General features: G+C 35.8%; 2 protein-coding genes across 2 annotated transcripts; one reads left to right on the top strand and one right to left on the bottom strand.

Annotated features, from left to right (window-relative positions):
• Window positions 1-3,945: 3,945 nt before the first annotated feature.
• On the bottom strand, window positions 3,946-9,210 carry LOC150033084 (NAD(P)-binding Rossmann-fold superfamily protein). Its single transcript, XM_090305618.1, has 12 exons — window positions 8,956-9,210; window positions 8,706-8,846; window positions 8,189-8,237; window positions 7,118-7,135; window positions 6,179-6,294; window positions 5,987-6,100; window positions 5,608-5,658; window positions 5,146-5,234; window positions 4,997-5,057; window positions 4,834-4,911; window positions 4,553-4,654; window positions 3,946-4,283 (listed from the first exon to the last, which is right to left on the bottom strand). The coding sequence occupies exons 1-12, from the start codon at window positions 9,076-9,078 to the stop codon at window positions 4,161-4,163; spliced, it is 1,065 nt and encodes a 354-aa protein (XP_090161744.1). The 5' UTR covers window positions 9,079-9,210; the 3' UTR covers window positions 3,946-4,160.
• A 1,213-nt stretch (window positions 9,211-10,423) lies between these two features.
• On the top strand, window positions 10,424-13,499 carry LOC150033083 (uncharacterized). The gene is made up of 6 exons (XM_090306274.1): window positions 10,424-10,667; window positions 11,479-11,812; window positions 11,943-12,031; window positions 12,214-12,434; window positions 12,517-12,576; window positions 13,053-13,499. The coding sequence occupies exons 1-6, from the start codon at window positions 10,424-10,426 to the stop codon at window positions 13,497-13,499; spliced, it is 1,395 nt and encodes a 464-aa protein (XP_090162400.1).
• Window positions 13,500-18,208: the final 4,709 nt, after the last annotated feature.

The following is an 18,208-nucleotide window of genomic DNA, read 5'->3' as shown; positions in this document are numbered from 1 at the left end:
GAAGAGGAAGGCTCCAACTGCACAGAAAGAGAAGAAGGTAGTTGCTAAAGGAAAATGTTTCCATTACAACGAAAATGGGCATTGGAAAAGAAATTGTTCTAAATATCTTGCCAAGAAGAAAGATGAAAAAGAAAAACAAGGTAAATTAGATTAAAAAAAGGAAAATTAGATTTACTAGTTATTGAAACATGTATAGTGGAGAATGAAGATTACCTAGATATTGGATTTAGGGGCCACTAATCATTTTTTTTTCTTCTCAGGAAACTAGTTCCTGGAGGCAGCTTGAAGAAGATGAGATTACTCTCCGGGTTGGATCAAGGGAGCGTATATCAGCGAAAATAGTGGGAACAGTTAAGTTGACTTTTGGAAATAGATATCTGTATTTAGAAAATAAAGTTGACTTTTGGAAATAGATATATGTATTTAGAAAATATTTTTTACATACCTTCTTGTAAAGGAAATTTGACATCTATTTCCTATTTGTTGGAACGTTTGTACAACGTAAATTTTGGTCATAATGAAGCATTCATTACAAAAAGAGGTGTACAAATATGTTCCGCAAACTTAGAAAGTAACTTATACAAGTTAAAATCATCTAAAGTTGAAGCTGTATATAATATAGAAATGTTTAAAACAGCTGAAACTCAAAGAAAAAGGCAACACATTTCTCAAAATACCTATCTTTGGCACTTGAGACTTGGTCATATTAATCTCAATAGGATTGAGAGATTAGTTAAAAGTGAACTTCTAAACAAGTTAGAAAACAACTCTTCACTGTCGTATGACGCATGTCTTGAAGGAAAAATGACAAAAAAATATTTTTTTGGAAAAGGTCTTTGAGCCAAAAGAAACCTTAGAGCTCATGCATCTGGTCCTCTATGGACCGATGAGTGTTAAAGCACGGGGAGGCTATGAATATTTCATTAGCTTTATTGATGATTATTCAAGGTACAATTATATTTACCTAATTCATTATAAGTCTGAGACTCTTGAAAAGTTCAAGGAATTTAAAACCAAAGTTGAGAATCAATTAGGTAAATCTAGTAAGACACTTCGACTAGATCGAGCTGAGGAGTATTTTGACTTAAAATTCCAGAACTATATGATAGAACATGAGATTCAGTCACAACTCTCTGCATTGGGAACACCTCAGTAGAACGGTGTATTTGAACAGAGAAACAGAATCTTGTTAGACATGGTTCGGTCCATGATGAGTTATGCTCGGTTGCCTAACTCATTCTGGGGTTATGCAGTAGAGACTATAGCTTACATTTTGAATAGCGTTCCCTCTAAGAGTGTTTCAGAAACACCTTATGAGTTATGGACAGGGCGTAAAACTAGTTTACGTCATTTCTGGATCTGGGGTTGCTTGAAACATGTATTGGTGCAAAATCCTAAGAAATTGGAGCATCATTAAAAATTATGCTTGTTTGTGGGTTACCCTAAAGGAAAGAGAGGTGGTCAGTTTTATGATCCTCAGGATGATAAGGTAATTGTATCGACAAATGTCACATTCTTAAAGGAAGACCACATACGAGATCATAAACCCCGCAGTAAACTGGTATTGGAAGAGATTTCAAAAGATGTTATAGATGGCATAACAAAAGTTGTTGATCAGGCTCACTTATCAACAAGAGTTGTTGATAGATCAAGGACGTCTGGTCCATCACATCCTACTCAAGAGTTGAGAGAGCTTTGACATAGTGGGAGGGTTGTGAGACAGCCTGACTGCTATATGAGTTTAATTGAAACCAAGTCACCATACCTGATGATGCCTTAGAGGATCCATTAACTTATAAACAAGCAATGGATGATGTTGATCAAGATCAGTGGATTAAAGTCATGGACCTTGAAATAGAGTCTATGTACTTTAATTCAATCTAGGAACTTATAGATAAACCTAATGAGGTAAGGCCTATCGATTGTAAGTGGATCTACAAGCATAAAAAAAAAAACCATACGAGGAAGGTACAGACCTATAAAGCCCGATTAGTAGCAAAGGATTATACTCAGGTTGAGGGGATAGACTATGAAGAAAGCAAGTGGGTCTCATTTGATTATGATTGTTGTTATTTACCCATGTTTCATAATCGTAATGGAATGTGGGACCCATAGGCAGTCCGATTGCAGAGCTAAGGGTGATCAATCCAATTACGTTTAGAAAATTATGTGGGACCTACTATTTTTTTTCTATGCTTTTGAACGATTTTCTAATTTTTGCCTCATATACTATTACAAATGTTGTTACTATTATGGTAGAAGAATTATGGATATATCATAGTTACTATTACAATCACAAATATTGTTATCAATTGACCCTAAATTGTGAAGATAACGATAACCCTAAGAAGACAATGATACCAGTGTAGCCGTAATAAAATTATATTTGCAAAATATCTAAGTAAATGCGATCAAAACCAGTCCAATTATATTTTGTAATGGAGGCTCAATACGATTGATATATAAATGGAAACACATTACAATTACATCAATTTTGATTATAGGTTAGTAAATATGGTCTTAATTGTAATTTAAAATGTAAAATCCAATGATTGGATTACAATTTGCAAACTAATCTAAAATAGAAAAATTAAGGACCCGTTTAGTCAAATCAATACTTATGCTAATTCAAGATGGTCGAAACAATAAAAGTAGAAGTTTAAACTTGACACCCAATTCAAGTATAAGAGTAAGTGAATGAGTTTCGTATCATATCATCAATAATTAATGTTTTGGATTAGCCTATTGGAATGGCAATTGCCCGGTCAAAAAGAAGAAAAAAGGAGATTTGATAGGGCAAATGCCAACTTGGGAAAGCAATGGGCACCCTCTTGCATTGAAAGAGCAGTCAATTATGAGTTTAAGGGTTTCATACAAAACAAGAAACAGAAGGATAGTCTTTGCTCTTTCAGATTGTTGGGTGGTTGAGCAAAATAATTAGAGAATCTGTGTTAGGTGTAATTGGTTGGATTGGTTTTGAGTACAAGCTTCACTTTTCCTCCTTTTTAACTTTGGTCCCAGAATTATCCTAACCCTTTTTGAGGCAAGGGAGTCAACATTGGCATATGATAATCTTTCAATATTTAATTGAGATGGGAATGTTGTACGATCATAACATCCCTCTTTAAAAGATCAAGGAAAACGGAATCCAATTTCTTTCAACCGATCAAACAACACTTTTAGCATCATTTTAACTGTTATCAAGATCCATACAATCCATGATTGATTAACAATCTAAGTTTGGGTTTGTCTAGAATAGAAACTTTCCATGCCAAAACTCAAACAGTAAAAATAATTTGACTTTCACATTTGTTTAAAATGGAGAAGAAAATGGGAAGAACTTGACCTTACAAACTAACATAGTGCACTGTTTATCACACACACTCCAATGCTTAAGTTAGATGGTAAAAGTGAGTGAAAACTTTAAGATTTGAGATTGAGAATTTACTTATTTTTTCTAAAATTATAATGATGTATTTATAAAGATTGTTTGACTTAAGGCATCTGAATTGGAGTTTTAGGGTCAAACTGAGCCAACCTATAGGTCAATAGGATCCAGGGATGCTATATTTCGAGAGACTAGCCCTGGCCTTGACCTTGGCAAAGGCCGAGTGTGGAATTTTGGGCCTTTGTGGCTCATTCCCTTGGATCGAGAGCATGCCCAATGACATCAAGACAAGAGTGGATCTTGGGTATGGTTTTGACCCAAGCTAGTCTCTTCTCTTTTTTGGTTTAGTTACTTGCCAAATGTCAATTAAGTCCTTTGATCCAAAATCACCTATAAACAGAAACCACTCACTTTTTATGGGAATTTTTGAAGTATTGGAATGTGAATGTGCTTAAGAATTTAGTGTGCTTGAAATGCCAAAAGATGATTTACGAAGCATGCGACCAATTTCTATGGAAATACAATAAATTCATTGAAAGTTTAAGAAGAATGAATCATAGATCAAGTTTCTTCTTTATTACAATAAAAATGTTGAATGAAGGAAGGAAAGTAAATATGAAAAGTAAGTGCAAGTCAAGTCTTTCTTGAATGCATTCTGAGATGTTTCAGAAACATACTTTATCAGTTTCTAAAAAATGCAATTCTAATTGGACAAGGGCTACACTAATATTACCTAATTATGTTAACAGACACCATGTCAGGTATTCTAAAGTTAAAATCTTTTCACTTGAACAGGAGCCCCATGCTTTGCTCCGGATTCAAGCATTGCATCTAGCACCGCAACATCCCTAGCTCCCTCGATGAAAGATATACGAGCATCAGCTTTATAATCACTCTACAATGAAAGCAGAAATCCTTGACAATCTTGGATGAAAATTGTTTAGATGTTTTTCCTAGAAACACTTGAGTGCTTTCTAATCACTTTTAGATTTTTTTTCAATCTAGTTTTACTTCTACATTTCTTTGCAAAAAAATCCTTTCAATTGGTTAAAATTTAATTTTTAAACCAAACACAACTAACTAATAATAAAAGAACGGAAAAAAAAAAAAAAAAATCTTGACTTAACACTTAAGAAGCCATGTATTGTTTATCCATGATATTACCTCTGCAGAAATAGCATGAATAAAAGTTTTTAGTTCTTCTGTAACTCCACTGAATGGATAGAAGGAGCATCTATTCAGTCCACTAGCATCAGCGAAGGAAACCTGAACACCAACTTAAAGTTATCAACAAAAGAAATGGGTCATATTTGAAAAAGACCGTGGGAGCTAGATCATCGCTTGGACAAATGAAGGATTTGAAGCTTTGATTACAAGCAGTGCCCAAAACTAAGCTGAGGATTTCTTAGAAGAAAATACTAGATAGACTTTGAATAACTATATACCAGATAGCCATGTTTTCCATCCTGGTTCCCACGCTCGATCTGCAGCGTTCCCTTTAATCCCACAACTCGCCAGAATATCTGAAGAGATTAAAAGTCGGTGACCAAATGAAACAATTTTTTGAAAATTAAGTATGAATTTCCTACTTCCTGCATAGCAGCATACCTTGGGTGATCTTGAGGAGACTACCATTACAAAAACACCTGAACATCCATTCTCCAGTTGGCTAAAGGAAGGAAAAACGTCACCATTCTTAATTTCTAGGTTTTCAAACTTGTTGGGGACTTAATTAGCACTAGGCAAAAGAAACTTACAAGAGCGAGGATATGTTATCTGGCGGAGGTAAAGATTTGTCCACATAGGAGGTAGTCGCTGACACTGATACCACCTCACAACCAACAAGCTGTTCACAAATAAAGGAAACTAACATTTCCAAATTAAAAATATGCCTATCATTTCTTCCTAGAAAAAGGATATTATATATCAAGGATGGTGCCGCCGGGGAGGAAACCTAAATGCCATGTATGACTAAAGGTGGTTTTTTTTTTCCCCAGAAATCAGAGCCTTTGCAACAGCCAGGCTTGTAGTTCGTCATCACGTCATCTTATTTACATACTTGAGACTTGTACTGGTTTAATAGGTTTTGTCAATTTTGAGAAGAAAAACATTTTGAACATTAAGAAGAAGAAAAATAGTAATGGTTGATCAACGACAATGTAATAGCCAGTAGGATAGAAATTAATTGCTTTTCCGGAGAGAGTTTCAAGAGCAGTTACCATCCTTAATCCAGCAATGAAGTGTACGCCCATATCGAGAATGAAACCTCCCTGACACAAGTGAAGACATGTTGTCAATGTAAGATAAGATTTAAGAATACATCAATGTGATAGAAAAAAAAGGGATAACATAGATAAACACACCACTAGAGATACAAGATGCATACCAGAACAATATTTATCCCAGTTTCTATACAATGAAAGTAGAGGACTTGTTATTTGGCATTCCATTACACAATAGTTCCATCTAGAATAAGCACATCATATTCTCCCATGGAAGAGTGTAAAACATGACAATAATGATATGACGGGGGAAATGAAAACAACATACAGAATATTTAAGAATTGTATTGTGATTGTTTACTAGAAGAACACTTACAGTGAAGTCGCGCCGCCAAGAGCTTGAGAAATAGGGGTTCGAACTATTCATTGATCCTTCAACAATCACTTGGACGGTCATCATATCCCCAATGTCAGCAATTAAGTTTTTGCACTACAGAATGATAAAGAGCATTTTGCCGAAGTACTGGAAAGACGACAAAAACATAAATAAATATCTACAAACAAGTACCTCAACAAATGCTGGTTCAAATCGATAATTTTCTGCCACGGCCCATAATGGTTGATGGAGAAAATTGGCACTTAAAGAGTTGTAGCTTGAAAGTGCATATTCCAATTCACTTATCGCTGCATTACCACCATATTACCAATTTAGAAATTGATTTTTTAATATCTTCAACTTTGACCATTGACAAAAGATCCAAGCCATTCTGGCTGCTGCTTTTTAGGTGGAGATTCGGAAACAGATGCACTTTACGCATATACCTAGAATTAATTGATCATGGTTGTCTTAAGATCAAGGAAACTATGGTCTCTATTCGTGGCAAGTAACTTTTTTTCCAAGTTTTATGGGGTTCATGGTTGATTGATGATATTGATTTTATTTTTTTTCTTTTTCCTTTTTTACTTTGCACGAAAAAGGTTAAGATAAGAGCCCCTATCTTCAAGTCGATATAACTTATAAGGTGAAATAATTAATAATTTTTCTTCATGATCTATAAAGTTGCATGATTTACATATCTGGCTGAACTTTGGTCCATTTCATTGTCCTCTCAGTTTCATAATTAGTGGTAATAGGAAGACAAAATCTAGTCTCGGTAAATTGTGATATGCATTGAGATCTATAGTATAGGCAATTGAAGATTTATAATTCCAGATCAATATTGTCGATGCCTAAACATCAAATGACCAACACATTTACGAATTCCAGATCAATATTCTCATTTCTCAAGAGAGAGACTGGGTCCCAACAGAATTGAGATGCAACAAGGGGAAAACAATTTATTTACAGCATGATATCATGATTGGGTGGTGATCAAGAAACTAATATACAACAGTAGCCCGTTTAAGAAGGAATATAGACGTCAGGAGTAAGTGAGCAGAATTGTGCGAACAGTTTAACTGATACTTAAAATAGTAATGAAAATAAATTAATAAATAGGATACTTACAGGATGCTGCTGGTTTCTCTTCAGATCCATGAAATTTCGAGACAATACATACAAAATTTCCCAACAAGAAGGACATTAGTCTATCGTACAGAACCATATACCAATAGGAAGTATCTAATGCAAGAGCTAAAATGCTTTTCTTTTGGTTTAGGTTACTTCATGTCGCAACCTCACTTCAGGCAGTTTTTCACTGTTGGTTTGCAAGAATCATAGAACCCAAATTATGATGCTAGTACTATCCAAAGCAGCTCTAAGGAAGCACCTAAACGTTAAAAATTTCAGTCCCTTAATTATTTCATATCATAAAATAATAATAATAATAATAGAAAAATTGGTCCTTATAAAACTCTAATAGAAGTTCTGCATGCATCTTTGGGACAATATATTAGGTAACGAACCATCAGGAACAACACTCAACACCGCTACTCTATAGTGAAAGCTAAGTGATCCATGTTGGTGGAGAACCATAAAGAGGATCTCAATTGAAAGTTCTGTCAAATCTGTGATTAAACCTTTTACAAATGGATGTTTTCACTTCTAACGGCAAGAGACAAATCTAAAACTAGTTAATTGAAAATGTGACAACTAATTAATCAACAGCCCATGTAAGACATGTCACACTCACACAAAAGTATGCACATATATCTTCTAAATCCCTAGCCATCCACGGAATGAGTTGCATTGTCTTCTTCTTTACTGTTGTTTTTGTTCTTTTCACCAAAATTGGTCAGCCAAAATAAGCATAATCAACAAAATAGTCGCTCAAAGATGAAGGGACCTTCACCGTCTGGTCATAAAAGATTTTATCTCTAGGACTTCAGCATCCATCATTGAGATTCTTAAGCTACACTTACTAATCAACCACACAATTAACATAGGATATGAAAGCCAAGCGACTCAAACTGCTCGTGTGAATGGACTGCACACAGTCCCCTTAACACCACTTATGCTACTGTTTGGAGGGGAATTGGTCAAGCACGTGATTTATGAGTGAATCCACCAATAGAGAAATAATCAGAGAAGCAAGCAAAACTTCAATTTATTCTTAATCTTAGTTGAGGTATGAATTACCTTGGAGAACATGTTTCCCTGCTTTGAGCAATCTCAATGACATATCAACCTACAAGGCATAGCTCATATGAAAAGAACAGCACATAGGGTGCCAATGCACGTGATGTAAAAGTTAATGTAAATTATAATGTATACGACGTTTTCCCTTTACTATCCACCAGATTAAAAATTATAATAATGTCAAGTCTGCTCTAAATATAATCGGTCTTAGACGAGAAGGCAATAGTATTCAATATGTCATCTCTTAATTCAAAAGTGGAAGTTGGACAGAGTGCTGTATCGGGACATATTATGACCGAACATTGGTCGAATCCAAAAGAATTATAGGGGAAAAGATTTTGGCATAAATAGCCAACTAAACAACATTTACTGAATAAAAATTGTGAAAATCGTTCGAGGAGCTTACATTTGTGGCTCTACATATACAAAAACTCTGAACACATAATATCTAATTAAAACTACATGAGCAATAACGTCAGTACGTTTGCGATCCATAAACAAATTGACAATAAGATACCTGAGCTTGTCCAGCTAATACAACCGCAACTCCAAGTATTGAATTGTCTTGAATGATATCATCAAGACCGGCATCACCCCACTTACACTCCACCGTCGGAAAGTATTTTCTGGCAATGTCGACGGCACCTTTTGCTGATGCCTGCAAGCCAGCATTACTAGCCATAAGTTCGAAATCATATTGTTGTTTACCGGTTTTCACTAAACATACAAAACGATGCAAAGGATCAAAGCTAAAATGAATGAAGGACCTCGGTGCGGCTCCATATAGTCTTAACAATTAGAAGATCAGAGATCTCAGCGAGCCTGGGAATATACTGCGTCTTGACGAATGTACCAGCTCCAAGGATAGCGATCTTGGGTAGCTTCGCCATCTTGAAATCGAATGATTCGATTCGACCTGAGAAATTGTTTAGCTCAAATCGTGGATCCCTGGCTATTGGCTTAGCAGATTTCTGACAGTGAACGGCGATTGACGAAGAGTAATAAACTAACAAGTTAACAACCAATTTCAGATATCATAAAAATATAATATTGCCAGTGAAATCAATTTCGTCCATTTGATTTGGGTCCACTGGTTTCGTCATATTAATACACTTCGGTGAATTTTGATAGACTTATATTGGTTTATCTTAAAATGCAGATTGACCAAAAGCTTAAGTGATGAACGAAGGCAAAGAAAAAAAAAAAAGAAAAAAAAAAAGAATTGCAGAAGAAACAATATTCTAAGGACTTAAACACAAGACTTCTTTCGATCACTTACGTTGATATCATCTTAAATTACTAATTTACCCAAAAACTTAAGTTTTTATATTTATTATTTTTTTTCCTAATGTTATTAAATCTTGAAAATTTTATTTTTAAAAAATAATGTCAATTGATCCTCTGCTGACATCATCGCCATCCTTACCTCTTCGTCTTTGAAAATCCACTAAAACTAAAAACTCTTCATTCAAATTTTCCAAGGCTAACGGCTTCGTATCGCTCATAAACTAAAAACTCTTTAGAATCCATCATTTTGGCTTGCAAACGATTCCACTGTCGCCGACAAATTGAATCTGATCAATAAATCTTTCAATCTGTGCCTAAAAATGTCTTAAACTGATCAGTAATGGGACTTTGTGGGTCATTTTGGGTTTAAAAATACTGTAAACCTATGGTTTTTTTGTTTTTGTTTTTTTTTTCTTTTTGGTTTTTGATGTGCTCTGTGGTTGAAGACGAGTAGAAAGAGTTTGTGAGCGAGATAAGTGAGAGTGAAATCGGTAGAGCGATACTAGAGAGAGCGACACTAGAAAGGGTGGGTTGTACTGGGGTTTAGAAATACTACGAACCTATGGTTTTTTTGTTTGTTTTTCTGATTTTCGATGTGTTTTATGGTTAAAGACAAGTAAAAAGAGAGAATGTGAGCGAGATAAGTGAGAGTTACTAGAGAGAGCGACACCAGAGAGAGCGACATCAGAGAGAGCGATACTGGAGAGAGCGATACTGGAGAAAGCGACACTAGAGAGAGCGATACTGGAGAGAGCGATACCAGAGAGAGCTATGCCAGCGAGAGCAAATCTAGTGAGAGCAATGCCAACGAGATTTAAACAGAATGTTGTTTTACAATTTTTTTTTTTCTGAAAGAGTTTACTGATTGATTCTTTATTTCATGAGAGAGTGATTAAAGATGGCAACACGTTTCAGAATATCGTAGCCGACCGATTTTCCGGTCAAGTAATGAGCTTGGCCCACATTGCTAATGCAAACAAGATTGTGAAAGAGAAGCTTACGCCAAGGCAGTTAGACATGTTCAAGAGAATAGTTTTTGGGCTATTTGTAGACGTTGACATGGTGTTTAACAGCCTAATTATCCATCACATGTTGCTGAGAGAAGTGAAGAGGACGATATCAGACTCAATGTCATTCTCTATTTGTGGAAAAGTCGTCGCATTTTTTAAGGATGATTTTTTGTTGATGACTGGTTTGTGACGAACCCCAACACGAGTTGATCAGAACCAACAATCCTTGTATAAACTTGCAATCAAGTATTTTAGTAATCGAGTGACGAAGGACACCTTACATGTCCGTCAACTTGAAAAATACAAGGAGTTGGAGTTTGAAAATAAGGAGGATGCTATGAAGATCACAGTAGTCTACTATACTAAGGTTGCAATGATGGGAAAAAACAAACAGAAAAATGCAGTGAACCTTAAACGTTTTAAGGACATTCAAAACTTAAAGTACTACAACAGTCTTGATTGGGGTGCCATTATTTGGGAGAGGACACTGGATGCCCTAAAGACTACGTTAAATGATAAGAGCAGTTTATACAAGACGAATGTCAAAGGAAATAAAAATTACATTGTGAAGTACTCTTTGCATGAATTTCCACAAGAGTTCCAGGTAAATTTGCTTAACATAATAATCGTGTTGTTTGATTTAACATTACTATTGTTCTTATGTTAAATTTTATTTAGGTATGGACATACGAGATCATAGTTGCATCGATAGCTAGGAACATTGTGGATCGAAGAAGCAAGGTGGCTTTGCCCCGCATATTACGATGGTTATGCTCCTACTCAGTGTCCTTCAAAGTACTCGAGAGAGAGATATTCGAGTCTAACAATGTACGTTTACTCTATGCATAATATATTTATCTGGTTGTTAAATTGACACTAACCAGTTTATTGGGTTGTTAATGTAGATAAAGGTTAAAGAGGGTACCATCATGACAGATGCTGAAAGAGAGTTTCGAGATACCCTAGTGGACAGATGACCTATATTTGATCTAGGTGCAGATGATAATAGTTCTGAAAGTGGCAACAGGTCGACTAGTGATGGGAGTAGTTTTGAAAGTGAAAGTGATGGTGATGATCATCATGGAGATGACAATGATGAAGTTATTAGGGTGGAGGGAGGGGATGAACACGAGCATTCTGAGCATGAGGATGCTGAATGTGGAAGGGTGGAAGGAGGAACATGCACACCTAGTGATGATATGTTCCATGATATGTTGGGGGACGTACGCGATGAGGACGAGTTGAACCAACTTGATGTCCATCTTGCGGACTCCCATAGAGAGCGATCTGTGGATGAGGAATGTCCTGAATGTGCTGCCTGCCGCAGGTAGGGAGCCAATCCCGATGATTCTATTTATTCATACCTGCGGACCATTGATAGCTCACTATCGAGGTTGGATGGTCGTATATCGGGCGAAATACCTTCTTCTGTTTTGCTGATATAACTTTTTTTTTAGATGGTCGTGTATCCAATATGGAGGAAAATATAACAGACATGAAAGGACAATTGTCGGTCATCCTGTCACTGTTGCAGTCTATGTGCAAGGTTTGCATTTATTATCATTTTATGTCTTTACATGTTTAGTTTTTACGTGTTCGTGAACTCATCATTTTACTTTACTAATTGAAAGGTTCCACGGTGAATGAGGAGATGACAAGGTCACCCATCCCATCTCGAGATCTCGATACCAATAATGCGACTACCTTTGACACTCTCATCCCCCGTAGAGCCTCAAAATACCACCACTTCATCTACTCACATCCCCCCTCTAGAGCCTGATACCACTACAACATCACCAATTGACGTCAAACCTATAGAGGCCGACGTCCCACAAACAGAGCCCGACATGTCTGCCTTACTCACCATGCCATATACAGAGGCTGACATGTTTGCCATCCCAGAGGCCGAAACTTCTAGGATTGTTACGACCACAAAAGGAGTTACACTGGTGAGTAATTTATTGATCAATAATCTTTTTTTTATATTTTTATATTTCTTGATGAGTAACGTTTTGTTATATGTTTATGTAGAAATCTCGAAGAATTAATCGTAAGAGGAAACTTGTTAATAAATATACACCTCCAGCTCAAGTAAAGAAGAAAAGTGTGGTTAAGCATCCTCTCCTAGGTATAGCTATGTCACTATCCAGAGCGATCGTCGCATACAACGTAGCACATGATGTTCCACACAATATCGTTACAAAAATTATAGGTTAGATCTCAGACGAGAATACCGAAAACGAAGTTTAAGAGAACTTCTTTAAACCACTCGCTAAGCAATTCTTCAAGGAATTGATTTCCCCGAGTTCGTGGGTCGAGTGCGATGTAAGTTTCCTAGTCTTGACTTCTTTACATGTTGGATATCTTGTACTTTTACTGACATAGTAATTTTTTGTGCAAACCATAAATACTTTATTTTATTTTATGAAAGAAAAATTTTATACCCGGCCGGACATGTACATGCACAAGTTCACCATCTTGCCAATTGGTGTAACAGTAAATTTTGATATTTTGTTTCCTAACTTCTCATTTTATTTTGTTACTTAACTTCTCATTTTATTTGATAGAGTCACCTTAATGCTCGTGGCGGGGTATTTAAACAAATAAAGAATAAGACACTTCCGGAGGCTGCCCTAGCATGGGAGGATGAAAACACATATAAGGACTACGTCATCGGTAAATTTGATGTCAAATGGGTAGATGTAGATTTTGTTTATACAACAATGAATATCAATGAGTATTGGATGGTTCTTGCAATGGACATTAACAGAGGCCACATATTCATGTTCGATTCACTTCCGTCATACACACCAATGACAAAGTTGGTGAATTGGATAGAGTCATTGACTGTCACAGTACCATCCTTACTTCACTACTGTGACGTGGATCGTTCAAAGTCGGACCTATCCACAGCCCGTTGGAAAATCTCGCGACTTATGAACGTCGACATACAACACGGATCGCTTGATTGTGGCATCTTTGCAATAAAATTACTAGAACACCTCCATCCGTAATCACTCAGGAGAAGATGAGTGAATATAGGATGCAGTTAGCGTGTCAACTATAAGCGAACACTTCATATTTTTTATGTGTATATAACATGTATTTTTTATTGTATTTTTTATGGATGTAAAAACATTTATTTTTTATGTATGCAAAACATGTATTTTTTATGTATGTAAAACATGTATAATTAAGCTACTCTCTTTTCATTATATCATTGTATCAATGGTATACATGTATAATTTAACATGTATTTTTTATGTAAGTTCAAAGTTCAAAGTTCAATATCATACATTTTATCAGAACATGTATAATTGAGCTATTTCTCTTTTCATTGTATCAATGGTATATAGAACATTATATCAAAGTTCAAGGTCCAAAGTTCAAAATTGAGAGAGCGAGATTTTGAGAGGGAGTGAGATTTTGAGAGAGCACGAGATTGAGAGAGTATAAAGTTATTGTTTTTTGTTACAAGTATGAAGATTGAGAGAATATGAAGATTGCTATTATAGAAATACTCTAGCTTGTTATTGTTTTTTGTTTACAAGATGAAAGTATGAAGTATGAAGTGTTACAAGAATGAAGTATGTTAGAAGTATGAAAAAGTATGAAGTATGTTACAAGTATGAAAAAGTATGAAGTATGTTACAAGTATGACGTATGAAAAACTGATCAATGATATTTATAACAAATGAAATGTTACATGTTAGTTATAAACTGAACTAGATGAGGGGTGTTTGTGTCACGATTTCTGGCATTTTCAACACGTCGCATAGTTGTAAGCGGTTCGCTATAATTTTGGCGGTTATGCCCATAATTCCCATATTGACCACATTTCATTTGTCTGCGAAATTCTCCTCTGGATGGTATTCTTCTCACTCTCCGTCGCCCGAATTGTGCCACAAACTTCAGAAGAAGGATAGTCTTTTCTACATATTCAGAAGGTCTTTTCCATTCAGATGTGTAGCCAAGTGGATTTATAGGCTTTGCATATGCAGTCATTAGAGAGTCCACTGTATAAAATCGACTACAAAGACTTTGGATGGCTATATTTCGTTCCTTGGCAGTAACAATTGCATGCGAACACGGGATACCAAGTGAGTCGAATTCCTTACGCGTGCATTCCTTTGAGTGAAGATTGACAATACCGTCCAATCGATTATCTCGCACGTAGACCCGATAACAATCAACAGGCTCAACCTGATATCGTCTACCCTTATTGGCCTCACTTGCCAATCGGGTTTCACAGTAGTCATAGTGCAATGTCGTTCGAGATGTCCAGTAATTCCTCAATTCGTAGAACCACGATTGGAGCATTCCTCTAACATGTTCAATCAAGCATACTATGGGCAATAGTCAGTACTCTTTAGTTAACGAATTGAAACACTTTGCACTGTTGGATGTCATGTTATAATATCTTCGTTCTATTTGGTAAACCCGTGTCCACCTTTGAAGACCGATGTCTTCTAGATATTTTGTGACAGAACCGTCTCAAAAACTATGGAGTTTTTCCCATTTTGACTGGAACTCTGTCATGCAAAATGCCCTTACTGCATCTCTAAATATCCCAACAATCATGTTATCCTTAAAGTTTGTAACAAGATTTTGTTCTATATATCATGTACACAATCCATGAAATGTCGTGGGAAAAAATGCACGAATAGCATTGTTGATAGATACCATCCGATCAGACACAAACACCAAATTATCGGGTTCTCCGATACTACATTTCAAGTGATCGATCAGTTTCATTGTCCACTATTGCATATGCCAGTGGGTATAATTGATTGTTCTCGTCCATAGAAATCGCAACCAACATGGTGCCTTTGTATTTTTCTTTAAAGTGCGACCCATCAACAATTATCACAGACTGACAACTTGCGAAACCTCTAATACAAGGCCCTAATGTCATAAATATATACTTGAAATGCACCTCTTCTTCATGTTCGATCTCAAAAACTGTACCTAGATTCTCTATTTTTAACTCTTCTCCATAAGCATGTAGTATGGAGTATAAGTATTTTGAAGTACCTCTAATGAGATCATACGCGGTTTCCCTTGCACCCCACGCTTTATCATAACTTATGTTCACACCATAATCTCTCCTCATATTCTCAACGATATGAAAATGTTTATAAATACGTCTTATTCCTATGAACTTATCTTTAATCAGCTGACCAACAACCTTAACAGCTGCTTGTCTATGGTCGTGATTCAGAATTCCAATGGAACATGTGTGCGAACTGCAGTACTTTGTGATCTTGAATATATCAGACCCTTCCATTTTGACTGCACGAAGGCTCCACTTACATGTCTCCCCAATACATTTGACAGGGAATAGAGATTTGGTTGACTTCCTGACTTTAAATCCAAAATTTTTGTTGATGGACAAAATAGATATTCTCATTTTCAAGTCCTTTTTGCTCAAAAATAGTTGACCAACTTCAACATCCTCTGTCCCAGATGAAGAGGTGCCAAGCATAATCAACTCTGTCCTATGACTTGAAAACACAGATGGTGGAACCACTGAAGCTATTGTAGAACGACGCACATCTCCATGATCACAATCCATTTCATTCAATCCTGTTGGTTGCACATTCACATCTACTGAAGGACCACAACTTTGCTCTGGATGACCATAATCCATATAATTGAATCTAGATGGTCTCTCATTATCAACAACTGAAGTACCGTCCAATTCTAAATTCAATCTTGTTGGATTAGTGCGGTCATTGTCTAGTGATAACGTTGATGGTACAATGTTGGTAGATAATGGAATATCATCCTCTTCCCAACGAAACTGATATGATTCCTCGTATTGTCTGTCCACAGTCGTATCATCATAACTCACATTTCCAAACCTCATTCCAATATTTTCGTCCTGATTCGATTTCAACGTTACAGCTAATTGAAGTCTACTAAGCTCTTCTCGCAAAAGAAGGAAGCGAACATCATCATTATTCCTTATGTACTGTGGATGGGCTTCAAATTCAAGCTTATATTTAACTCTCAGTATAAGATCAAACTCTAAAAAACTGACATTTATAACCCTGTAAATGTGAGATTTAAGTTCTTCATACTTCAATGTATAAGACAAAATTATTCCTATCAACTGTCCTCCAATATACAACTTTCATTCTCATCCCAATCACCTTCATATCGAATAAGTAGACACTTTTCTGTTATCTTACAAAGCAAGAAAACATTTTTCATTAAGTTGTACAAGCAATTGAAGTGTACTCTCGCTCTCTCTCTTAATCTCACTCTCTCAATCTCGCTCTCTCTCAAAATCTCGCTCTCTCATAATCTCGCTCTTTATCTTACTCTTGCTCTTTCTCACTCCCGTTCTATCTCTCGCTTACTCTCTCTCAATACAAAATTTCATAATGCTACCTTTCCAGAAATAACACAGCAAAAATAATTAAACAGACTCAAAATAATGAAGCACCTTTCTGAAAAACCTGTTTTGTTCTGAAAAAACCTCGTCTTGGAAATCCTCATTCGAAAAATCTCCGTTCAACAAAATACTGTCAAAAACTAGAAAAATAATCACCTTTGAAATGGAGTTTAGAGTTTTAAAAAATCATCATTGTATTGTGTTTAGGTATTATTGATTTGATTTGAGGCTTCCATCATGAAAATTGTCAAATCATTCGTACACTGACAAGCAATCACATCAAACCAGGGAATTTCAAGCGAGAGCGAGAGTTTTTAATCAGACGAAAGCGAGATTTACCTTGTGAGACTGGTGTAAGGATAATTTACGTAATTTGGTATGGCGATGATGTGAACAGAGAGTCAATTGACATTTTTTTTAAATTGGTCATTTGACATTTTGGACCCAAAAAATTAGATCATCCGTACAAATTTCCCATAAATATTTTAGCTTTAGAATATTCTTTCTATTAGGCTTGTGCTTTCCCTTTATATTCAAAGCAATTCACCACTGCTCAATCATCGAGCATTTCATCTTTCTCTGTACATTTTTTTAAACATATTTTACGTTCTAAATTGGCATTTTATTGCAAATCCGAGGATAGCTCACCAATACCATTTCAATTGGATACTTCACTCCATAAATGTTTGAACGTTTAATTTTGTGTCCGTTTTCTCAAAACTCTAAAATTATCAAATAATATTTAAAAACTTTGAATAAGTCATAAATTTGTTACAGACAGATGAAATTGAATACTTGTTGGACATTTTAAAAGTTTAGAGACCTATTAGGCATAAATTTGAAATTTCAAAAACTAGTTAGACAATTTTATAAGTTTAAAGACCAAATAGACACGAAAGAAAAGATTTGAATACTAAACTTGTAATTTAATTAAAGTTAAGAAAACATACTCGCTAGCTTGGAGGAAATTATGAAATGAATTTCAGTATCAAAACTAATGAAAACGGAATCGCTATTTAATGACAAAATGTTGGTTAAGTGGCATAGGCACACAAATGCTGACATATATAAACTTTTTATTGACCGAACCTAAACTATACAAACTGGGTTGACAAGTAATTCTGTAGTGCATACGGATTTTAGGAGTGTCAAGAGGAGTTCAAATGCTTTAGGTTTGGTCGGTGTAGCATTTGAAAACTTTGCTGATTCTGAAAATAAAAAGGGCCAGCCTCATGCTGAGGGATATTTCCAGTTGTCTGGCCCTGGAGAGACCAACCCAAGATGAACAAAACTTGCCTGAAACAGGCACACAGCACCCAGGCA

This window comes from Benincasa hispida, chromosome 10, assembly GCF_027475165.1.
Source record: "Benincasa hispida cultivar pf3 chromosome 10, pf3_genome.v1.1, whole genome shotgun sequence".
NCBI lineage: Eukaryota > Viridiplantae > Streptophyta > Magnoliopsida > Cucurbitales > Cucurbitaceae > Benincasa > Benincasa hispida.
The sequence above is the reverse complement of the archived record's forward strand: the minus strand, read 5'-3'. Positions and strand labels throughout refer to the sequence as shown.